General features: G+C 44.2%; 2 protein-coding genes across 6 annotated transcripts in view; one reads left to right on the top strand and one right to left on the bottom strand.

Annotated features, from left to right (window-relative positions):
• cdhr1a (cadherin-related family member 1a) overlaps positions 1-23989 on the top strand; it is a gene marked incomplete at its 5' end in the record, with an annotated part of 29597 nt that extends 5608 nt beyond the window's left edge. For 2 of the 5 annotated variants that reach the window (XM_082557897.1, XM_082557896.1), the window contains 16 exons: positions 5723-5818; positions 10822-10967; positions 11057-11107; positions 11203-11292; positions 11386-11472; positions 12101-12217; positions 12360-12503; positions 13348-13426; positions 13519-13619; positions 13989-14192; positions 14850-15002; positions 15106-15270; positions 16586-16653; positions 21604-21832; positions 21904-22161; positions 23313-23989. In XM_082557897.1, coding sequence (XP_082414023.1) covers positions 5723-5818; positions 10822-10967; positions 11057-11107; positions 11203-11292; positions 11386-11472; positions 12101-12217; positions 12360-12503; positions 13348-13426; positions 13519-13619; positions 13989-14192; positions 14850-15002; positions 15106-15270; positions 16586-16653; positions 21604-21832; positions 21904-22161; positions 23313-23858 — 2534 coding nt within the window. In that variant the 3' untranslated portion in view covers positions 23859-23989. Of the gene's footprint in view, positions 1-4339; positions 4893-5011; positions 5074-5722; positions 5819-10821; positions 10968-11056; positions 11108-11202; positions 11293-11385; positions 11473-12100; positions 12218-12359; positions 12504-13347; positions 13427-13518; positions 13620-13988; positions 14193-14849; positions 15003-15105; positions 15271-16585; positions 16654-21603; positions 21833-21903; positions 22162-22458 lie in introns of those variants that run through there. The other 3 variants (XM_082557895.1, XM_082557894.1, XM_082557898.1) reach the window with 3 other exon arrangements.
• Positions 8623-10639, bottom strand: LOC309720714 (uncharacterized protein; the record flags this gene model as incomplete). Its single annotated transcript, XM_082557852.1, has 2 exons — positions 9666-10639; positions 8623-9323 (listed from the first exon to the last, which is right to left on the bottom strand). Exons 1-2 carry the CDS (start codon positions 9973-9975, stop codon positions 8623-8625), a joined length of 1011 nt encoding a protein of 336 aa, XP_082413978.1. The 5' UTR covers positions 9976-10639.
• Positions 23990-25071: the final 1082 nt, after the last annotated feature.

Genomic DNA, 25071 nt, shown 5'->3' with positions numbered 1-25071 from the left:
GGTGTGTGTATTTAGTTAGTATTGCCTCAATTTCACAGAGCCGGTCGATTTTCAAAGAACTTGCATGGAATCATAATGCAGTACTGTGTACAATGTACTTTCACATTGTCTGTGGGGTGCTGGTAAACATTGCTATTCTTATTATTGTTACGTGTATGCTGGCAAAAAGGTCCAGAACACATCTACAGATGTGGTTGTATAAGTATATAACAGCTGGATACTCACTACTACAGTTGACCCGCTGTTTGAGATAGATGCTTGTGTTTTGTTTTGTTTTTGTTTTGTCTTGTCTCTAAACTGTATCCAAGCAAACGCACGCCAAATAAACAGACCTGTTTATTTTTACATGTAGTGTTTACCATCTGATTTGTACCACTTGGGGGCAGCAAAGTAAAAGCAGAGTATGGAGCAGTGCATCAGAGAGCAAATGCTTAGTTTGAACTCCTCCGTAGGCTCCTGTCAGGGCTTAAAGTGTTTAATTCATTGTGATTTTTTTTTTGTCAGATTGCATTGTTATCCTCATTAAACATTTTGGGTTTAAAAGGATCTCAAGCATACCAAAGAATCATATATTTTCATTCCCTGAAAACAACAAACTAGGTAAGCACACCATACCCATATTTTGTGCATTTTTCTGCATATATTAACATTACTTTAGGTTTTAGTTTAATACTGTTGTGAATACTACTTTTTTTTTTTTACTGATGCTGTTTTCCTAGATATTTTTTCACTGCTAAACCCTCATTTTAATTTAAAAATTCTTTTATTTATTTATTTTTAATGTAGTCAGGACTCATCCATAATATGGAAATAAAATGTTAATAGATTATATATAAACTGCTTATTGTGCAGATGCTAATGATCATTTTAGTCCACAGTTACTCCAGCAGAAAAAAATGTGCCGTGTATTCATTCTGCAGTTTATGAAAATGAAAGGCTGCTAACCTACAGTATACTGTAGATGGAGAGATTAAAGGCATGACCCAGTTTTAGAGTGGACCAGGACTGAAAGCAAACCTTTGGCCTTGGCAAACCACACTAGAGATTATCAATAATAATCCAAAGGGCCAAAGCTGAAGTGGGGAGCTTGAGAACAGGTGCTCTTGTAGTGATACAAGTACTGTTCAGTTTATTCAAAGTTTCCCTTTCTATTTTTGGTAAATCTCCTTTTCCGCCCAGGTAAATACATGACTTTCCTTTCATTTATTTTTTTTAAGCAGGGGGGAAAGGGCAGCTTGTTTTAACTGGAATTTTATCAATTTATGTTAAACATATCAAGCTCTCCAGATACCGTATAAACCCACAAGTTTGTTTTCAGGGAATAAAAATATATGATTTGAGTGTATCTTTGGTATGCTTGAGATTCTTTCAAACCCAACAAGATTAATCCAAAATATTCTTCGTCTTAGTGATAAACATATCTACATGTTCACTAGTCCTTTTTCCAGACTCTCACGTTTCAGAGACATGTACAGAAACAGAGCCAAACTAGTTCTACATGTAGCTCTCTCTGTCAACATCGCATCTTGATAAATGGCCAAAAACGTGTTCTAAATATGAGCTATGTACTCTAATCCTGTACAACAAGCTGAAATGTTCATGGCAGAAACATTCAGTCATATGATCATCATTACATGGAATCTGAAATAAAATGTATTTAAATGCTTCAGCTATCATTTTAATTTTGTAAAATAGTCGGCTATAGTTTTAGTTTGCTTACTTTCTTTTGTGTAAATAAATAATCAGTGTTTTCATTTGGCATTTTATAATTTAGGGTTTATTTTTTGTCACTAGACAGTAGCTGCAATATGTGAAAAGAAAAATCCAGTGTAACTGTAACACTTTATGGAGAAATAATGAAACTTGAAGAGCTTCCCCTTTTTAATACTTGGTTTGAACGATTCTTCATGCAGGTGTTTTTCACATATTCAGAAGCTATAAGTGATTGAATCCATGTTTGACCTTTATTTTGGAAAGAACTCTCTTGCTGTGTTTGCTTCCCTGATTGTTTTGTGATACAACATGTTCGTCTTCTGCTGCTCTTTATTCCTTAAATGTATCTTTTTTATGGTTTCATCTTGATGCTAAATCTTTTATGTTAACACAAACCCATTCAAAAATGTGGTATGACAAATGTGACCCATCTGGAAGCTTATCATTGTCATTTGTTGGCAGCTAGTACAAATGGTTCAGGTTACACTGAGGCAGGTTTAGTCTTAGTGATTAGGCATGGCCCTAAAATTCCTTTGGGCATCCTTATGGTCTGTCACCAACAATCAGAAGCTTATCACATATGTCACAATAATTGAAATCACAATACTAGAAACTATAAAACAGTGAACTTTTAGCCATACTTTTTACACTCATCATTGGGAAGATATAAAAACCTTCATAGCATTCATATGACTATTATTAAATATAAGCACACATATAAAGTACTTGTTTTTGAACCTACATAATGTTACGTGCCATAACTCAGTTGGGCTTTTTTACAACCACAATGTAAGTGCTAACTGTGCTTCATATTTACATCTGATGTAGTTTATATTACCAGAGTTAGGCTCCATGCATCACATGTGTACAGATTAGAGAACAGTGGTTTAATGCATGCCATCCGTCAGTATTACAAAAATTAAAGCTGGAGGCATGACCCTAAGTACCAACACAGAAGTAACTTGACATGTGACCATTTTCAGTAAGTATATTGTGTAAGAGTTTCAAAAGGCATGAAAATGATTGATCTCTTTGAATGCTGGATATTTACATGCCCAGTCTGAAAGCTTTCATCATATATGCTGAGAATTTAACTGCTGTCAGAGGTCAGTGATATTAAACTGTACTGATGCTCCTGATGTTCTGCATCTGTGTGTTGTGTTTTTCTGAGTGAAAACATTCGTGAATTACGCACACACTTAGAACATGTTATCCACTATAAGTTCTAGGACAAAAGCTCAGATTATATATAGTAGATTTAATATCAGCACGAGACTGGATGCTGAAATGCTTTATTCACGTGTGTAAATCCTCTTTCATGCAAAGTGTTTTAATGGTATGCATAGAAATTAAACAATGCATTTGTATACTTGACCTATTTTTCCAAGTGGGGAAGAAACATATAACATCTGCCAATGAAAAACAAATGGGATTTTTTTTCCTTCTTGTTTTTTGGTCTGCAATTTGAGCTTATAAAGTAGATAGTAGATAGCTATGCAATAGAAATGTGGATATAAAAGGCTATCTATAAACACACATCAGGCATAACACTGACTATCTCTTCGCTTGTTAGGGATACTGTTCCATCCCATATTAAGGAGCAACAGAACATTTTGTCCTAAAAGTTGATGTGCTACAAGCAGGAAAAATGGGCAAGTGTAAGGATTTGAGTTTGATGGCTGGATGATTGGGTCCGAGCATGTTGAAAACTACATCTCTTGCAGGGTGTTCCTAGTCTGCAGTGGTCAATATCTATTGCAGTGGTGAAAGAGCAACAGGGTCATGGGCAGCCATGTGAAGGCTGGGCTGTGTGGTCCGATCCAACAGATGAGCTACTGTAGTTCAAAATGCAAAAAACTTTCATGCTGGTTCTGATAGAAAAGTGTCAGAATACACAGTGCAATACGGTTTTTTGTGTATATATACCTGCAGACTAGTGAGGCCCCTGTAGTGGCCCCTGTCCACCACCAAAAGCATCAACGATGGACACTTCACCATGAGAACTCGCCACGATAATGGAAGAAGGTGGCCTGGTTTGAGAAATCATGTTTTCCTTTACATCACGTGGATTGCCCACTGTGTGTAAATCACTTACCTGGAGAACACCTGGCACCAGGAATAAGGTAAACTAGTAGACAGTGTGATGATTTGGGCTCCTGCCATCCATGTTGACATTACATTCACATGTACCACCTACTTAAGCCCCATTGCAGACCATGTACACCCTCGTACATTATATTAGGCCTCTTTCAGCAGGATAGAGACAGCGAGTTTGAGGTCTTTACTTGGATTTTTAAACATTACTGCACTCTAGAGAACTGAGAAAGAATTATTAGATTATTTGAGTCACTTTAAGTGATGTTGACTGACTATTTGGATTAGTGAAAAAATGAATTTAAAACTATCAAATTTGGAAACATTTATGTTTTGTTTGTAAATATTTGTAAAAAAAAAAAATAACTACCTTCGTAAAAAGAGGACCTCTGGCTAAGTATTATATAACATTTGTTTACAGGAGATTTCCACCTGCTGGAAAATGAGATTATCAATCAAGAAGATTAGCCCGCTTTAGTACTACATGTGATGTTTTTAGTTATAAAAGTTCAACATAAAAGCTACTTGCATAGGTAGTGAGGGTTTTTTATGTTACTGAAACATATGGTTGTAAAGTCTGCATGGCAGATGGTACCCTTGTCCAATATAAACAAATCACTGACTACAGTTACAGTATAGAATTTACATCAAACATAGTTGGTCACAATATTTTATGTAAAATGGTCATTATATTTAGTACGGGGTGGTTACATAGCTGAGACTGCGGTCATTCAGAGCAGATCATAAATCAAAGCTTTAAAACTAAAAAACAAAATTAACATCCTGATCGTTATGTTTCACTGTGACCAGTGATTGTAAAAAGTGCGATAATAGCTTAACTTTTATGAATTATCATTTAGACAACATCAGAATAAAACAGATTTCTATATATTTCTGGCTAGTAATAACACAATTTACATTAAAAGTTGAAAATGTGAAGAATATAGCTGTACATCTACTGCAAAGTTGTAGATGTACAGCTTTTGCAGACAGAGTCATCTCCTTTGGCCTTTTGGTTGCTAAGGCCCAGTTGGAGACTACGGGGGCCCTGAATCAGCTCTTAAGATGTGTCATTGGATTAGTATGTGAGCATCTGCGTTTAGCCTTCTCCAGTTGCCAGAGAACACCTTGAGAAGTGTAGCTCATGTAGAGGTCTCTTGACGAAGCCGTCTTCATGGTGCGATTTCATGACTTTATTCTTTAGGATGAAGCATGTAAGGATACCACATTTGCTACTACTGTTTGTGTTTGTGCATGCCTGCTTTGGTAAGTTTACCTTATTGTTTGTCTGTTTACTGTTTACTAATCCTGATGCGATCAGATTGTGAATGATATTCAGACTCTGGGCTATTTTATGTATTAATTTTGTAATTCTGTCACTGTTATAAAGAACCTCCGCTCAGTTTTCAGTTTATTTATGTCTTGGGTTTTCCAAATGGAAATATAAGTATTTTTTTAAGATACACAAAATTATTTGCTTGTTTTATGAAATGAGTTTTAAAGCTGATATGCAATAGTAGGTTAAAACTGTTTTAAATAACGGGAATCGTATTACAGGTAAAAGCAGCAGAGATCGCAGGTCTATGTATAGAAAGAGTATTTTAGGAGGTTGATGTAATGCACCTTTAATCCCAGACAAAGTGCAAAGAAAGAGGAGGTTGTGTATACAGTTTACATAGCATTTCTTCTGCCATTTTAGCATCTATAGAGACAGAACCAGTTAAAATTACAAATTCATATCAGTAGTATGTGTACAAAACACTCAGTAGACTGATTCAGTCATAGATTAAGGTTGTGCTTTATTGCCTCCACTCACCGATAGTTCAGGGAGCACAATTTCTTCTTTCAAAGATTATGCCAAATAAACCTGTGACATTTAAATATTCTTTTCTCTGATTTATGTGTCTGCCGGCAGCACAAGCAGATTTTGCTCCATATTTCTACGACAATGGACCCTACAGTTACAATGGAAACCTGGCCTTGTTCAGCCTCTCAGAGGACACTGCTGTTGGTGAGATTGACCTCTGTACTGGGGAACATTTAGTGTGAACAGCTAATAGGACTGTAGAACAACCAATCATCAAAATGGTGTGTTGTGGTGGCCAATATGTGAGAGTCCAGGATGTTAAGTAGTCTTTGATAGATGAACAGATGTTGTGTGGCGTGTATGCACTCACACTAACATGCTCATCTGCTGCTGCCACCTGTTGATGTCAGGGACAGTTTGCTGGCTGCGAATGCAGTGCAGCTGTCCCTCTACACCTGTCATGGTCCTGGGCCATGTGGGCCCAGTATTCTTAGTTTCCATGTATTTTTGTATTTCGTTCCTTATTTAGACCGTGTTTTCTGAGTTGCCCTGTTGTGTTGTTCCCTAAGTGTTTTCCCTTCATGGCTTTTACCCCCTGTGTGCCCCTCTGTGTATCTGTGAGCCCTCGTCTCTCCTTATGTTTTATTCCATGTTTCCCCTGCCCTTTATGTCTAAGTTCTCCCCGTGCTCTCTCCCCCCTGTGTGCCCTCTATATATTTATGAGCCCTCGTCTCCCTTTGTGGTTGTTTCATGTTTCCCCAGCCTGTTATGTCTGTGTTTTCCCCGTGCTCTCTCTCCTCCTGTCTGAACCTCTGTGCCTGTACCCGTCAGTGTTATGTTCACTCCGCCCTGTCTCGTTATGGTTATCTGTGTCACCTGTGTTCCCCGTGTGTTCCCACTTTCCTCGTTAACCCTCTGTGTATTTCTGTCTGCGTCTTCCTCTGTTCGGCGTCGCGTTCTCCCTCATGCCGTGTGTGGTTCTCCCCGTGTCTTCCAGTATATGTTACTTTAGCTTTTCCCAGTTTAGTGTAGTTTCGTATTGCTTTTTGTATCATCGTTATTGTTTATCACTTATCAGCAATAAAGCTGCATTTTGAGTTTATCCCCCGTGTGTGTGAGTCTGCAATTTGGGTCCTCATCCTGCCTGCCACGCGGCCGAAACATGACAGAAGAACGCGACCACGATATGGACCCAGCAATTCACAACCCCTCCGCTGACCTCCGGGAGGATCTGATTTATACAGTGGAGTATCACTGTCAGGAGTGGGTGGTGCTGCCCGAGGGTGAGTACCGGGAGACCGTAGCCGTCCGCCTACAGCGGATGGTGTCCGGACTCCCGTGGCTATTCGGCGCGCTCCACCCCCACATCCAGGACTTCCTCGTCTCCACTGTAGGCGTCCTCCCGGAGCGGTCGCTCCTGTACGAAGAGCCGGAGGATGTTCAGCCCGGCCCGCTGACGGATTCGCGGCCCGGCTCGTCTCCTCCCCCTTCCCGGAGAAAACGGCGTTCACGTCATCGCCGTTCCCGAGCAGCGGAGCAGTTTTCACCCCTGGGAGAGAGTGACCGTGTGTCACACTCTCAGCCCGAGCCTTCGGATCCCGGACTTCTTAACCCGTGCACAACTGTGAGTGGCTCTGTTTTTTTAACACCGGGCTCGGATCATTCTGTCCCCTTTTGTTTGGACTCCGGAGACACTGTACAACGACGCACCACCCCACAGCCGGACACTCGGACTTCCAATTCACCTGCTGTGGTGAGTGAGGACTCTGTGTCTTTTCCAGACATAGTGACTGTTCGCTCAGGGGCTGTGTTTTGTGTGGCAGATGTCGACGCGAGCTGCTTATCGCCGGTGCAGCCGCCAGCAGTTCAGTTAGCTCCCTCGCAGCCACCCTCAGTTCAGTTAGCTCCCTCGCAGCCACCCTCAGTTCAGTTAGCTCCCTCGCAGCCACCCTCAGTTCAGTTAGCCCCCGCTGCCTGGTATTCTCAGCATCGGCATCTTTTCCCGTCAAGATTTATCGCTAAATCATTCGATCCTCCCTTAAGAGAGAGACTGCATCCTCGCTGCCTTCACCCCAGTACACCAGTGTCACCTGGGTCTCCAGTGTCACCCCCAGTTCAGTCTCCAGTAGCTCCAGTGTCACCCCCAGTTCAGTCCCCAGTAGCTCCAGTGCCGCCTGTTTCAGTTCAGGCCCCAGTAGCTCCAGTGCCGCCTGTTTCAGTTCAGGCCCCAGTAGCTCCAGTGCCGCCTGTTTCAGTTCAGGCCCCAGTAGCTCCAGTGCCGCCTGTTTCAGTTCAGGCCCCAGTAGCTCCAGTGCCGCCTGTTTCAGTTCAGGCCCCAGTAGCTCCAGTGCCGCCTGTTTCAGTTCAGGCCCCAGTAGCTCCAGAGCCGCCTGTTTCAGTTCAGGCCCCAGTAGCTCCAGAGCCGCCTGTTTCAGTTCAGGCCCCAGTAGCTCCAGAGCCACCTATTTCAGTTCAGGCCCCAGTAGCTCCTGTAGCCCAGTCCCCGATAGCTGTACGGTCCGCTGGTCAGCTCAACATTCAGCCAGGGGTCTCAGGTCTCTCTGGCTCTACTTCAGCTCCTGCTGGAAGCTCGGATGAGCTCATCCAGGACTCCGCGGCTCCCACGCCGCCATCTACCTCGTCCGCTGGGGGTTCCAGTGAGCCCGGCCAGCACCTCCCTGTCTCCGCTGGAGGGTCCGAGGGGCCCGTTCAGCCTCCTGTCTCCGCTGGAGGGTCCGAGGGGCCCGTTCAGCCTCCTGTCTCCGCTGGAGGGTCCGAGGGGCCCGTTCAGCCTCCTGTCTCCGCTGGAGGGTCCGAGGGGCCCGTTCAGCCTCCTGTCTCCGCTGGAGGGTCCGAGGGGCCCGTTCAGCCTCCTGTCTCCGCTGGAGGGTCCGAGGGGCCCGTTCAGCCTCACGCCGCATCAGCTGGAGGGCCCGAGGAGCCTGTCCAGCCGCCATCTGCGACCGCCTCGTCATCACCTGGCCCGGCTACATCCGCCTGTGCTTCTGCTACGCCTGGCCCGGCCTCAGCCTCTGCAACCTCGCCTGGCCCGGCCTCCGAGCCTTCGTCTGCTCCAGCATCCTCATCAGCTGCCTCGTCTGGTCCAGCATCCTCATCAGCTGCCTCGTCTGGTCCAGCATCCTCATCAGCTGCCTCGTCTGGTCCAGCATCCTCATCAGCTGCCTCGTCTGGTCCAGCATCCTCATCAGCTGCCTCGTCTGGTCCAGCATCCTCATCAGCTGCCTCGTCTGGTCCAGCATCCTCATCAGCTGCCTCGTCTGGTCCAGCATCCTCATCAGCTGCCTCGTCTGGTCCAGCATCCTCATCAGCTGCCTCGTCTGGTCCAGCATCCTCATCAGCTGCCTCGTCTGGTCCAGCATCCTCATCAGCTGCCTCGTCTGGTCCAGCATCCTCATCAGCTGCCTCGTCTGGTCCAGCATCCTCATCAGCTGCCTCGTCTGGTCCAGCATCCTCATCAGCTGCCTCGTCTGGTCCAGCATCCTCGTCAGCTGCAGCAGCCTCCGAGCCTTCGTCGGCTGCAGCAGCCTCCGAGCCTTCGTCAGCTGCAGCAGCCTCAGAGCCTTCGTCAGCTGCAGCAGCCTCAGAGCCTTCAGCCTGTGCTTCGTCTGGTCCTGTGCCCACCGGGCCATGGCCAGCACGCCTGACACTGGAGAGCCGCCGCTGCCTTCCGCGCGGCCGGCCCCCTGAACTGCTCCGTCGTCTCCTTCGCCGCCGCCGCTGCCTTCCGCGCGGCCGGCCCCCTGAACTGCTCCGTCGTCTCCTCCGCCGCCGCCGCTGCTTTCCGCGCGGCCGGCCCCCTGAACTGCTCCGTCGTCTCCTCCGCCGCCGCCGCTGCTTTCCGTGCGGCCGGCCCCCTGAACTGCTCCGTCGTCTCCTCCGCCGCCGCCGCTGCTTTCCGCGCGGCCGGCCCCCTGAACTGCTCCGTCGTCTCCTCCGCCGCCGCCGCTGCCTTCCGCGCGGCCGGCCCCCTGAACTGCTCCGTCGTCTCCTTCGCCGCCGCCGCTGCCTTCCGCGCGGCCGGCCTCCGGACCAGCTCTGCCACCTGTGCCACCCGCCTGGTCGGCCCCCCGACCGTGTGACCCGTGAACTCTTGTGCCTGTGGGCTCTGGGTCGGCCCCCTGAACTTTATTTTGACTATGGTCATGTGCTCCTGTGTTTTCTGTTGTTTGTTTTGTTTCCCGTTCTGGTCCCTCCGTCCTGGTCCCCCGCCTCCCGCCCTGGGTGGGTTGTTTTCTGTTTTTGTTTTTGTTTCTCGGGTTTGGGCTGTCGGGAGCCAGCCCTTTAGGGGGGGGTGATGTCATGGTCCTGGGCCATGTGGGCCCAGTATTCTTAGTTTCCATGTATTTTTGTATTTCGTTCCTTATTTAGACCGTGTTTTCTGAGTTGCCCTGTTGTGTTGTTCCCTAAGTGTTTTCCCTTCATGGCTTTTACCCCCTGTGTGCCCCTCTGTGTATCTGTGAGCCCTCGTCTCTCCTTATGTTTTATTCCATGTTTCCCCTGCCCTTTATGTCTAAGTTCTCCCCGTGCTCTCTCCCCCCTGTGTGCCCTCTATATATTTATGAGCCCTCGTCTCCCTTTGTGGTTGTTTCATGTTTCCCCAGCCTGTTATGTCTGTGTTTTCCCCGTGCTCTCTCTCCTCCTGTCTGAACCTCTGTGCCTGTACCCGTCAGTGTTATGTTCACTCCGCCCTGTCTCGTTATGGTTATCTGTGTCACCTGTGTTCCCCGTGTGTTCCCACTTTCCTCGTTAACCCTCTGTGTATTTCTGTCTGCGTCTTCCTCTGTTCGGCGTCGCGTTCTCCCTCATGCCGTGTGTGGTTCTCCCCGTGTCTTCCAGTATATGTTACTTTAGCTTTTCCCAGTTTAGTGTAGTTTCGTATTGCTTTTTGTATCATCGTTATTGTTTATCACTTATCAGCAATAAAGCTGCATTTTGAGTTTATCCCCCGTGTGTGTGAGTCTGCAATTTGGGTCCTCATCCTGCCTGCCACGCGGCCGAAACATGACAACACCTTGCATCAGTCTGGATACTCCAAATGGTACTTAGTGTTTCAGCCTGGTTTGTTCCACAGCAGTTGTTACCAAAAGAAACGTACACCTCATAGTAAATGGTTAGAAACTGTGTACCTTTCCACAATTTGTTTCTGTGAGGGGATATTTACTCTTAATAATGATATCTCTCTATAGGTACACAAATTTATCGTCTTAATGGCACAGATCCTGAAGGCCAAGAGGTGAGGTACGGCCTTTCCTTTGATCCAGGGTCCAAAGAGTACTTCAGCGTCGACTCCAAATCTGGAAACATTACATTAGTAGAAAAGCTGGACAGAGAGGTAAACTTTACAAAGATGTACAGATCGACAATTCAGTGTTTTTATAACAACTTGGTTGCTGTATTAACCTACTACTATTATTTACTTAGAAACAAGACTCTATTGATGTTCTTGTCAGCATCACTGATGGGCAAAGCAAGGTATCAACTTTTAGCTCCTTTTAAAAAAAAAAAGTCAAAATACTAAACTTCAACATGCTTTGTGGTTTTATCCTACTGTCGGTTCTTGCTTTTAGGTTGTGGAAAGAGTGACAATATTTGTAATGGATGCAAATGATGAAAAGCCTGAATTCCAAAACATGCCTGCGATCATTGATGTACTGGAAGTAAGTTAAGCCGAGACAACAGTATCTGTTTCTCCAAGTGAAAAAGGTCTTGTTAAGCTCTAAATGTTACCTTTTCTTTCTTGTACATTGTAGACAACAGAGTCTGGAATCAGTATCTACAAAGTTGAGGCAGTGGACAGAGACACAGGCTCAGGGGGCTCGGTCACCTACTACCTACAGGTATCACTTTGCAGTGGGAAAATATTGCCCACTCACACGCCCTTCCTTACACAACCCCAAAGGGATTTGTGTCACCTCCCGGGGCTCTTTTACTTGTTAGGTAAAATTGTAAACCGCTAAGTTTTTTCAATAATCTGCTTTCAACACTGATGACGTATAGTTGTACTAAGCAGGGGTTACATATATTTTCCTGTGTTACTGTGTATTTGTGCCTGAATATGTTGGTGTAGTTATGAAGATGGGGATTAAATGGCAGTTACATTTGTGTCGGCGAGGGGTGGCTCAGCGACACAATGTTAGTTTGCACTTTGGACTATTAAGAACAAAGAACAGCTGGCTTGGAAGTAGGAGACAGGCAGTCCACATCTGGACACAACAGCTTTCACCTGCCTGCTATGTCCTTGAACATATGGGTACTTTACATCCAGATGGGCAAAGACTGGATATTGGAATTGGCTTATTTCAAGGAGCTTTTGTATGGTTTTATTCTGCCACCTGACCACTTTTCATGTGAGTGTTTGTTAAAGGGTTTTAAGAGTGCCAGTGACAGGCTTTTGCTCATGTAACCCCTTATTTGTGTTTCTGCGTGTGCTTTTAAAATCATGCATTTGTTCCATTTTCTTTGCAGAGTGCTCAGTCCACTCTGTTTGCCATCGACAGACACAGTGGAGTCCTTCGTGTCAAATCTGGAGAAATGCTGGACTATGAGAAAGCAAAGACACACTTTGTCATTGTTATTGCAAAGGTGCTTGGTGTATTATACTCAAAGATGAACATAAAATCATGAAACATGATTATAGCAGAGGAACATGTAAATTAGCAATTTCTTGATCTAGGAGACTTACATTTAAAAATGCAGATTTAAACTGTTATTACTTTTGTTCTAGGATGGTGGTGGTAGCTTTAATGGGAAGGAGCAGTTTATGTCCTCCTCTGCTACCCTGACAATTAATGTGATTGATGCTCAAGACACTCTGCCATCTTTCATTGGGACTCCCTACTTTGGCTATGTTTACGAAATCTCAGTGCCAGTGAGTATGAAAACGCTCCCCCGGTGATTTTATTTCTAGAGTTGAAATACGTGGCAGTTATGGTAAATGGTAAATGGCCTGCATTTGTATAGCGCTTTTCTAGTCCATAGGACCCCAAAGCGCTTTACACTACATTCAGTCATTCACCCATTCACACACACATTCACACACTGGCGATGACAAGCTACATTGTAGCCACAGCTGCCCTGGGGCGCACTGACAGAGGCGAGGCTGCCGGACACAGGCGCCACCAGGCCCTCTGACCACCACCAGTAGGCAAACATGGGGTTAGTATCTTGCCCAAGGATATTTGGCATGCAGCCAGGAGGCAGCCTGGGATTGAACCACCGACCTTCTGATTAGTGGTTGACCTGCTCTGCCACCTGAGCTACAGCCACCCCACAGTTAGCACAATGGCTACATTTTTGTCATTTTCTTTTTCGTTTAGGACAACTTAGTTACACTGCTGTCATAAAGCGGCATCATGTGGAATGATTAGGTTTTATATTGGCAGTATAAATAATAACTAACAAAAGAGCCCAAAACCCAAGGCACATCACATCACATAGCTTTAATTACTGGCATTTCACTGCTTTATCACTATTGCAAAATGTCACAGCAGTAGTACACAGTCTGACTTTCATCCAAATGAGAATAATTAGGAGTGTGACATTTAAATGAGCCTTTGAAAACAGAGAGAAGGTTAGATTTTGGCGATTTGTTGTGACTAACTGCACCAGACACATGGTGGTTCAAAAAGAGGCTTTTGAAGATCTATTTTTTTATAGATGCATGCCACCACCAATTTATTAAATGCAAAATCTTTCTACTTTACTCTCTCTAGGGATCTGAAATATTCACTGTTGAGGCCCGAGATGGTGATGTGGGGAACCCAAATCCAGTCCGTTATTCATTCGATGATGGTGAGCCATTTTGTCAAAGGAAGCTACAATCATCTTAAAATGAAGGGAGAAATATTTATATAAAGGTTCATCCATCTAATATTTTTCACCAGGTGATGACGGTGTTTTTAGTATCAATAAAACAAGCGGTTGCATCACCCTGTTGACTCTCCCCATTTATCTGAAGAGAGAAATCTTCAACATTAAAGTCAGGGTAAGTTGCTGTTCAGTCACCAACTCTGTTTTGCATACATTCTCTCCTATATTATTTTAATATAATAACTGCTTTATAAATCAAAGCCTGATCTTCTCAGACAGCTATTTTCTAAAGACTTGCATGTAAACAAACACTTTGGGATTTTTTTGTACTTCTGATTTTATTTACAAGTGCTTGTGTCCACACAAAAATGTTTATAGACCTAATCAAAGTGCATTGATTAGCTGAACAGTGGCTCAATGAATCTACAAGGAAAATTAGGGGGAAAAACACGATAGTAAAATTGGTAGATAAAATACCCAATCGGCCCATGTCTCTGATTCTAAGAGTGATAAATATACCTTGACTTTTACTCCATCTGTTCAGGCTTCAGAAGTAAGTCCCGAAGGCAGACTCATGGACTATGAGGTCACCACAGTGGTGATCCGTGTTGTGGACCTAAATAACAATCCGCCTACTTTCTACGGAGAGAACGGCCCACAGAGCACATTTGAGTTGACCATGTATGAGCATCCACCCGAGGGAGAGATCCTCCGGGGGCTGAAAATCACCGTCAATGACTCTGATCAGGTGAACACCTTTGTTGTCTTATTTTCTCTACACTGAATATGACAAGCTTCAAGTTTTCCTTTTTTGCAGGTATTTTTCAACACTCGTACCACTCATGGTTGTCTTTCAAAGGTGCCTTAGCCAGCCAAGAGTAACAATGACTGGTTTTTATGTAATAGCATTTGTTTTCTGTAATAATTATAATGTTATCTAATGAGTAACTGGTTTAGTCAACATCAATCATAGCATCATAGCACAGCATAGTGTTCAGGACAGAGTCTGTGTTTCTGTCCTCATAATGACTTTAATCCTGCCATTATCACAGTCAATCCTTCTAAAATTGCATGAGTTTGAAAGGAATCCAACACAATTAAAAGGTGCTTTCTGTGCCATTTGCCAGCTTACGCAAGTGTCTTTGTGTTTTCAGCTCTGTGTACTTTACGAGCCATATGACTGATTTTCACTAAATATATTTTCTGATAATAATGTTGCAGCGTCAGACAGTATCTTTCTGTGTGAGCCAGAATATTATTGCTGCTACTCATCACTTTTATAAGAGACTTTACTACATGCCTGCTTTTTTTTAGCTCTGAAAATAATGCAGATTATTATGTATTACAGATCTATGCATATGAAGCATAGATCTGATATGATAATTATGTGTTTTTGCTTTTGCAGGGTGCAAATGCTAAATTCAACCTGAGACTGATTGGACCAGGAAGAATGCTGCGAGTTGTCCCTCAGACTGTACTCAATGAGGCCCAAGTCACAATCTTAGTAGAAGACTCTGCTGCCATGGACTATGAGAAATACCACTTTCTAACATACAAGGTAAATTATTTACACTAGCATGCCAAAATATACATGCACTACAGTAGATTAAAATTAGGTTTGAAAAATGCATGTATATTTCTAATATTTTTTTCTTCCTCAGCTCCTTGCGGTTGAGATCGACACACCAGAGAAATTCAGCGCTACAGCGGACATCGTCATTCATCTCCTGGACACCAATGACAACGCTCCCAAATTCTCTTCAGATTACTACATTGCCAGAATTCCAGAAAATTCACCCGGTGGCTCCAATGTGGTCACAGTCACGGTGAGCCAGTCTCTTCATCCTGTCTAAAAATACATGCCATCACCAATGTACGTCACTCAGAGCTAAAGAGGAATGCTGATTTTAACAAAATGCCCAACAGGGCTATTAATCCCCTAAATGTAGACTTTTTGAGCGGGGAGGGTTGGGATAATATGTGAAAACATGTAGATAAAAGCTAGGCGACGTAAGCTGCCAGATGGCTATCACTTTCATTTTGTTGTGTAACACCAAATTCACAGACATGTTTTTTTTCTCTGATGCTTAGCAGCACATGCCTCTACAGCATCAAAATATGTACTGAAGTAAAAGGAACACTTAAGGACATGACGATTTGATTGATACTTGGCTCACATCGTCTTTTGCCCTTGTCTGTTCCTGTCAGCCCCACAGGGGCTCAAAGCAACAGGGAGGCTCATTATTAAATCCTGACCTTGCGTGAACACCACAGGGGTTTGTTGCCTTGATCCCAGGCAATTTCAATCAGATAGAAGAGCAGCCAACAACTGACCTTGGACGCATAGAGACAGTGAACAGGCATCCCAGCAGCTACAGACACAAAGATTAGCCGATGATGATGATGATGTTCCTATGACATCAAAAATCTGTCTTTTTATAGCTGACCCCTGAAACATCATGTTCCAGTTGAGCACATTTTCATTCAGTTTACTGAGTCCATGCTGGCAGACAACACGAAAGTGCAGATTTTTCTTCATTCATGACGAAAACAGATGCAAACTAAAAAGAAAGAGGAAAGAGAAAAGGCAAGTCAACACAGTACTGGTCATTGGCTGTGCTTGAATGACAGTTTAGTGTAGGATAGGTGCTGCAACATATTAAACTCACTGCTGTAAAACTTGCGTTGAACTCAGGTGTTTAATCTACAGCCAAACATGACATTTTATTCTCTATGATCTATCATAGCTCTGTCATTCACTTACACGGCACTATATGGATGAGACAGGGTGCTAAATGTCTATTAGGTTGTGCATTAAATATTGATAATTGCATGGACCCTCCTTCTCGCCTGTGGTTGCTCGGATAGATGGATGGATGGATATTTGTATCTAATGACATATTAAAAATAATACTGTTACAATACTAGAGTAGTTAAATAATTATTAAATAATTACAAATAATTAATGAAAGTATAATTACTCAGTGCATAAACATATTACACTAACGTGAATCTGTGTGAACGTGAATTTTGTTTTTGTTTTTCCCATGTGAATATGATGGCTTTTGCTGATTTTGTCTTTACTTTATGTTCAAAATAAAGATTTTATTGACTGATTGATTCATTGATACCTGTCTACAGGCATTTGACCCAGACTCAGGACCTTGGGGTGAAGTTAAGTACTCTATCTATGGATCAGGGGCTGAGCTGTAAGTGCAATAAATGAGCTTTATGTTTTGCCAGTAGGACACAGTAAAAATGAGTCCTTTTAAATGCTGTTGTTCCATTCACATATTCAGATGTAACATCTCTGCAACATCTCCACAAGACCTCCACATATTCACATGCATTGGTGTAGAAAAAGCATTAATTTGATTTTAGAATATATCTTTTAAATGTTCAGAGAATAACTAAATAACTTTGTCGCCTTCACTGTGTCTATTCATCAGTCTTTGGATAGTGATCACAGAAGAATATTTTTAATGTTTATAGTACAAAGAAAAAAGAATATATTTTACTATACTATAGTAAAATATAGTAATCAACACCTGACATGTGGGTTTTTTTCCAGTAGTGAAACCAAATTTTATAGAATAAACATTATATCTAATGTACAACTGTGTCAAGAAGCTCAAATAAAGTATATCTCTTCAAATAATGCACTACACTGTAAGCATACACTGTAGCAAAAACACATCTGCCTGAAAGCTGGACAGATATGTAAGAGCACACTAGTTTTTCATATCACGACTTGATTCTTTTTATTTCCCCTAAGCACCGTAGCCCAGAGGATTTACTGGTGTTTTTCACTTTTTATTAGTTTCCCAGCAGAAATCCATTCTCCAGATCCAAGACTACACAGTTCTTTCTGATATTACAGAGTACTGTATATCCACAGCGTGCATTTACTCACACTTAAAATGCAGACACATCTTGCCATTGGGATCCTTTATTTTTTGGGTTTATATTTATGTTCACTGTCTGTTCAGCTGCAACACAAACCCACAGGCACATGCTGGTAGGAATGAGGTTACCATCTACTTTGGTTGTTCAAATGCAAGGGGAAAGTATTTTTACACCCCTCTGTAGCAATAAATTAGAAGAGATATGTGATGTCACATCAAGGCATCAAGGACAAGGATTTCCAAAATAAGCAGAGGAGAGAGATTTAGCTTAGTGCGTGCTTGTTTAGTCAAACTGATTTTGAAACTGTGTCACCTCAGATTATTCTCGAAATTGCTGCTTTGATTTTAAAATGGTTATGAAGCAATGCATGACCACATGCTTGGGCTCTGCATCTGAAAGAATAAAGCAGTTCATATTGCAGACTTTACACTGTTTTACACTTTGTGGTTGAGCGCTTAAGTGTACACAAGAGTAGACAGTCCTTTTGCCTGCCCGCCCTCGGTCTGCGATAATCCTTTAATGGGATTGGAGGAGAAAATAGACTGCTCTTTGCTTCTGACTAACTTGTGCTGGAACCTTGTAGGACAGCTAAACAAGTCAGTTTGTGAAACAATCTGTATCTTTTACTGTATCTTATCTCTCCAGCATCGCATAATTAAAGAAAATCTGGCACTATAGGTTGAAGTTTAGTAATATGAGGTCTCCATAACAGCATCCTGCTTGTTTGTTTCCCCCAAAAAGTATTCTTCTTATTTCAATTTCATATTTTTCCCCTGGTTGTCCTCACCTCATCAGGAGTGGTTCTGTGCTCCATCAGTTGAGCCTACCCCGAGAGTTTGAGAACCAGAGTTTGACCTCGCTCACTAACACCTCTGAAGTCACCTTTCAAACTTGTTTTATCTTGTCCGTTCAATTTAATGAAAATTTTTGGCTTTACGAGAAGTTAGGGCAACCTTTCAGTGAGACAAGACTCCGAAAAGCATCTGCACGACTTCAACTAGTTCCAGTCTTTATACAACGTTAAGCTAGCCATGCTAAGACTTGCTGTTGCTGCATACTCTATACTCCATCCATCCTCATCCGCTTTGTCCGGGGCCAGGTCGCGGGGGCAGCAGCCTAAGCAAAGAGGCCCAGACCTCCCTCTCCCCAGCCACCTCCTCCAGCTTATCCGGGGGAATACCAAGGCGTTCCCAGGCCAGCCGAGAGATATAATCTCTCCAGCGTGTCCTGGGTCTGCCCCGGGGCCTCCTCCCGGTGGGACATGCCTGGAACACCTCACCCAGGAGGCGCCCAGGGGGCATCCTTGTCAGATGCCCGAACCACCTCAGCTGGCTCCTTTCGATGTGGAGCAGCAGCTGCTCTACTCTGAGCCCCTCCCGGATGGCCGAACTTCTCACCCTATCTCTAAGGGAGAGGCCAGCCACCCTTCGGAGGAAGCTCATTTCTCCCGCTTGTATCCGCGATCTCGTTCTTTCGGTCACTACCCACAGCTCGTGGCCATAGGTGAGGGTAGGGATGTAGATCGACCGGTAAATTGAGAGCTTCGCTTTTACACTCAGCTCCCTCTTCACCACGACGGACCGGTGCAGCGTCCGCATTACTGCAGCTGCAGCCCCAATCCGTCTGTCGATCTCCGGCTCCCTTCTCCCATCACTCGCGAACAAGACCCCGAGATACTTGAACTCCTCCACTTGGGGCAGGAACTCATCCCCGACCCGGAGTGGGCACTCCACCCTTTTCCGGCTGAGAACCATGGCCTCAGATTTGGAGGTGCTGATCCTCATTCCCGCTGCTTCACACTCGGCTGCGAACCGTTCCAGTGCGAGCTGGAGGGCCTCACCCGATGAAGCCAACAGAACCACATCATCTGCAAAAATCAGAGATGAGATTCTGAGGCCACCAAAGCGAAAGCCCTCCGCCACTTGGCTGTGCCTAGAAATCCTGTCCATAAAAATTATGAACAGAACCGGAGACAAAGGGCAGCCCTGGCGGAGCCCATCACCCACCGGGAACGAGTCCGACTTATTGCCGGCAATGCGAACCAAGCTCTTGCAACAGTTGTATAGGGATCGAATGGCCCGTAGCAATGGGCCAGACACCCCATATTCCCGCAACACCTCCCACAGGACACCCCGAGGGACACGGTCGAATGCCTTCTCCAAGTCCACAAAACACATGTAGACTGGTTGGGCAAACTCCCATGCACCCTCAAGTATCCTGGAGAGGATAAAGAGCTGGTCCAGTGTTCCGCGACCAGGACGAAAACCGCATTGTTCCTCCTGTATCCGAGGTTCGACTAACGGACGAACTCTCCTTTCCAGCACCCTGGCATAGACTTTCCCAGGGAGGCTGAGGAGTGTGATCCCCCTGTAGTTGGAACACACCCTCCGGTCCCCTTTCTTAAAGATGGGGACCACCACCCCGGTCTGCCAGTCCACAGGTACTGCCCCTGATCTCCACGCAACATTGCAGAGGCGTGTCAACCAGGACAGCCCTACAACGTCCAGAGCCTTCAGGAACTCGGGGCGGACCTCATCAACACCAGGGGCTCTGCCACCAAGGAGTTGTTTAACTGCCTCAGTGACCTCGCCCCCGGAAATTGGCGGGTCATTCCCCTCATCCCCAGACTCTGCTTCCTCCTCGGAAGATGTGTCAGTGGGATTAAGGAGGTCCTCGAAGTATTCCTTCCACCGCCTGACAATTTTCTCAGTCGACGTCAGCAGCGCTCCGCCAGCACTATACACAGTGCAGGTAGAGCACTGCTTTCCCCTCCTGAGACGTCTGACGGTTTGCCAGAATCTCTTCGAGGCAGTCCGAAAGTCTTTTTCCATGGCCTCTCCGAACTCCTCCCACACCCAAGTTTTTGCTTCAGCCACTGCCCGAGCCACATTCCGCTTGGCCTGTCGATACCTGTCGGCTGCCTCCGGAGTCCCACAGGCTAACCAAGCCCGATAGGACTCCTTCTTCAGCCTAGTGGCTCCCTTCACCTCTGGTGTCCACCATTTGGTTCGGGGATTACCACCACGGCAGGCACCAACCACCTTGCGGCCGCAGCTCAATGCAGCAGCTTCGGCAATGGAGACGCTGAACATGGTCCATTCGGACTCAATGTCCCCAGTCTCCCTCGGAATGCTGTTGAAGCTCTGCCGGAGGTGTGCGTTGAAGATCTTGCGGACTGGGGCTTCTGCTAGACGTTCCCAGCACACCCTCACTACGCGTTTAGGTGCACCAGGTCTGTCCAGCGTCTTCCCCCGCCACCTGATCCAACTCACCACCAGGTGGTGATCAGTTGACAGCTCAGCCCCTCTCTTTACCCGAGTGTCCAGAACATATGGTCGCAGGTCTGCTGATACGATTACAAAATCGATCATCGACCTACGGCCTAGAGCGTCCTGGTGCCACGTGCACTTATGGGCACTCTTATGTTCGAACAGGGTGTTCGTTATGGCCAAACTGTGATTAGCACAGAAGTCCAATAACAGAGCACCGCTCGGGTTCAGATCAGGGAGGCCGTTCCTCCCAATCACGCCCCTCCAGGTCTCGCTGTCGTTACCCACGTGAGCATTGAAGTCTCCCAGCAGGACAACACCCTCCACCCCCCCCCCCCCCCCCCCCCCCCCCAGGGACTCTAAGAAGGCTGGGTACTCTGAACTGCCACTCGGCGCATAAGCGCAGATGACAGTCAGGACCCGTTCCCCGACCCTAAGGCGCAGGGAACAAACCCTCTCGTCCACCGGGAAAAACCCCAACGTACCGGCAGCAAGCCGAGGGGATATTAGGATACCCACCTAATATCCCCTACTCTATACTCTTAATCACAAAATCATTCCATTGAATAACAATCACTTCATAATGCACCAAATGTATGTGTTTATAAGGTCACAGGACCAGCTGACGAAAACAATCTGGCTTCTAGAAGTAATAAGATTGATTTTGTGTTAGCTCATTTAAAAATGAGGTAGGTTTTTTCTGGACCTAAATGACACTCTAAAGATTTGAGGTTGGGGTATTAGCAGCCTACATCACAATTATATTTCAAAGCTCCAAAACTCACAGTCTGTGTGACAAAATCAGTGCCAAGATTTAGCAAGAAGTGCAATCCAAGTGCTTAAAACAGATGACTAATTGTTTAGGGGGGAAAAGTATCATATAATCTACAATAACAAATACGTATAAAATGTTCATGGTGCATGGTGTCTTGATATTCATTGTTCAAAGAAGTCAGTTTACAGAAGACTCATCACTGTACACAGGTTCCTGATCAAACCTGACTCTGGGATCATCTACACACAGCCGTGGGCAAGCCTGGATGCTGAGGTCAGGTCCAAGTATAACTTCTATGTGAAGGCAGAGGACACAGAGGGGAAATACAACCTGGCTGAAGTCTTTGTGACTGTGTTGGACTTGAATGACCACTCTCCTGCTTTCTATGATAACTTCCTTGAGAAGACCATGGTGATTGGAGCTCCAGTGAAAATAGAGGTATGCAGCTCTCTTTAAACAAAATGAAACTTGGTAAAAGTGAATATTTTCAGTACCCTTACTGTCTGCAGGCTGTGGATGATGATGCAGAGGTCCCCAACAACGTTATCGAGTATGCCATCATGAAAGCTGAGCCAGAAAACAATATCTTTGACATTAACGCTGACACAGGCGAGATAATGCTGAAGTCCTACATCAAGTCAATGGCCATCATTCAGAACATCACCAAGAAGAGAGACTGCACCTGGTCGCTGGTGGTGCAGGCCCGTGACCGAGGCCATCCATCCCTCACCACCACCGCCGTCGTCAAGATTGACATCACTGAAGCTGTAAGTTGAAACAAAGCAAAAGACCAGCAATATGACAATGAAATCTATGTGAGGCCTTCACGATAAACCCACTAAGATACCAGTTTTTTATGCATCGACATTGTATAAATCATCCTGCACAGTTGCGATGTTAACAGCATGATATCAAACAGAAGATCCACAGTTTATTATTATTTTTATGCACATTCATCAAATTTGAAACACTATACAAAGTACTATACCATAATATTTTAATTTGAGAATGTATAGTGAAATACAAAACTGAATCTCACACAAATGCAATTGTCATGTTTACAGATCAAATCCAGATTTTTCTCATACTTCATGGGCCTAAGGAAACGTCCAGGGACAGTGTTTGGGATTTGTTTGACCATTGTCAGCTTTGCCATTTCACTGACAGTCTTCATTTCAACTGTTATGTACTGCAGCTCTTTGAAAAAGACACGTGTGCAACCTCAGGGCAAGATCAGAAAGATTATAAGGAGGCCTGTGCCATAAAGGAAGCTCGCCTTGAGCTCATCAACACAGCAATACTATTGTTATTAGTATGTGGTACCAAGAATTTGTAGCAATCCGTGTCCAGAGGATTTTATTTCAGAACAAGGCTGTGTCTGTAAAAGAGTACAGGAGCACAATATAAATGATCCTATACAATTTGTTTTACCTGTATTTCTGGTTTAATATGACGCTACGACCAAATTAAACAAATTATTTACGTTTGTGTTTGGGTCACACATAAATTCTCATTTTCAGAGAAATAGCCGGAGCCCAGTTTGTTGTATGTGTGCACATACTTGGTCAATAAAGCTGATTATGATTCTGATGCTGAATGGTCTCCGCTAGTTTCCCAGACAACCTCTCTGATCTTGTCTTGACAAAATATAAGAAGAGCAGAATACTAATTTAATAAAAAATTAGTGAAGCAGGCAACAAAATCAATCGTCCATCAAGGAAACTACATTTAATAAATAAGCGACTTTGTTTTTCTTTATGTCTGTGTAAATTATAATGGCACTAAAGACTTATTTAACACATCTTTTACCAAATGATGAACGCACAAAGTGCAACAAAACATACACAGGACATATTTTTGTGTGACAGAGTATGACTTCACTCCCATGGATGTGAATTCTCCCTGTGCTCTTTTACAGACTCAACTCAAAGGGGGGCCTTTGGGATCATTTTTAATGCAGAATAGAAACAAGCCTTTGCAAATCCTAGGTATGCTTGCTGGTATCATTAGTCTCATGATCATAGTGACAGTCCTCATCTCCACCGCAACATTCATGCGCAACAAAAAGTCCAACCGGATCCTGCCCAATCGCCGTGTGAAGAGAAGGCCGAAGACACAGCACACCTGGCTTTTTAAAAACCCCTTAAAGAGACCCGAAAGGAACGAACAGAAATTTAAGGTTAAAGAGGAAGAGCGGGAACCAGAGGTAATCGTGGAGAATGTCAACCACAACAACAATGCTGGCAGGATTTTGAGACAGTGGCCACCGCCACCGCCACCCTGTGCACCTCCACCAGCTTTTTGCCTCCCGGTGGAGAGGCAGTGGGTCATTCCCACAGTCTCAGCAACCGTGGCACCCAAACCTCTAAAGAAGGCAGTGGTGACCAGGCAGGACTCTGTGAGCAAAGCGCTGGTTTCAGAGCTCAAGATGAGGCTGGAGCAGAAGAGAAAGCCAGATCATTAACACTATTTAATCAAGGTTCTATTTTTACTCTCAGACCTGAGGCCATCTCAAGAACTTAGAAAGGACAGACAATCAGACAGAGTTTCGTTAAGTCCTGTGTGATGATAAAGAGCTCCAGAGCAGCCAGCAAATGAACCTGAAGGTGGGATTGTTCGGTAGACTGATGCTTTCATAACCTACATGAACAGTGCTTTGTGTGTGTGTGTGTGTGTGTGTGTGTGTGTGTGTGTTGAAATATACTGAAACAACAAAGAGCTTCACTCCTTGTAAATCAACAACACAATTTTTATTAAAACAGAAAAACATTCCTGGCATGTTTGTCATTATTCAAACCATGTTTTCAGTTCACACCCTTTGGCTTTTGTATGACTCTGAAACAATTAGATCCCCCTTATTTATGTGGTGACACACCAAATTTAAAATTCCTGAACGCAAACCTGGTTTTGGAAATGAAGTCATTCAGAATTCAACAAATGAGACTGTTTGTTTAGGATCTATCCAAGCTCCTTACAAGAGATTTCATGACACTTGAACTCTATGACAAGATCAGCCCAGGTGAAGGAGACCAAGTGATCACATAAGAAGGGCCTTTAATCCGACTCTGCAGGTGTGCTGTACTGTTTGGATCACTGTTTTGTAGCAGCTGCCATATGTTTATTTTCTGGGTTCTTCTGTTTTCTATGTGGCAGATTTTGGGAATTTTCTACTAATAAAAGCACATTGTTTTTCCAAATAAAGGCAGTGTTAGTTAAATAAAGTAATAACACACGTAGCAACATTAAAGTTCTCCCTAAACTATATTATCAAATTATAAGCTGTATGTTATAGATACAGCTCTATTAACTTGTTAGTTTGCAAGATGAGATTACTTTATTTAGGTTACAATTATTTAGAGTTACTTTAGAGTAGAGTATTTCCCCTTCTTCACCAGCAAATTTAACTTTTCAATGAACTGTAAAATTTGAAAAGGCACTTATTGAAGTATTTATAAACGTGCTGATTTAACTGTTCAGGCATCCAGACTGCAACATAGTTAATGTGACATGTATCATCACTACCGGGTGTGCCTGTCCAAAGTAGCCTTGAAGGCACTGACACAAACTTAAACACAGCTTTGATGTCATTAATTTAAGACAAATGCCGTCTTAATGAGCTTGCAAACCGTACTCTACTGCCACTTTCTGGTAACAGTAGAAGCTGCTTAAACTACTGT

Source organism: Aulonocara stuartgranti (genome assembly GCF_965226115.1).
Source record: "Aulonocara stuartgranti genome assembly, chromosome: 13".
Lineage (NCBI taxonomy): Eukaryota > Metazoa > Chordata > Actinopteri > Cichliformes > Cichlidae > Aulonocara > Aulonocara stuartgranti.
The sequence above is the reverse complement of the archived record's forward strand: the minus strand, read 5'-3'. Positions and strand labels throughout refer to the sequence as shown.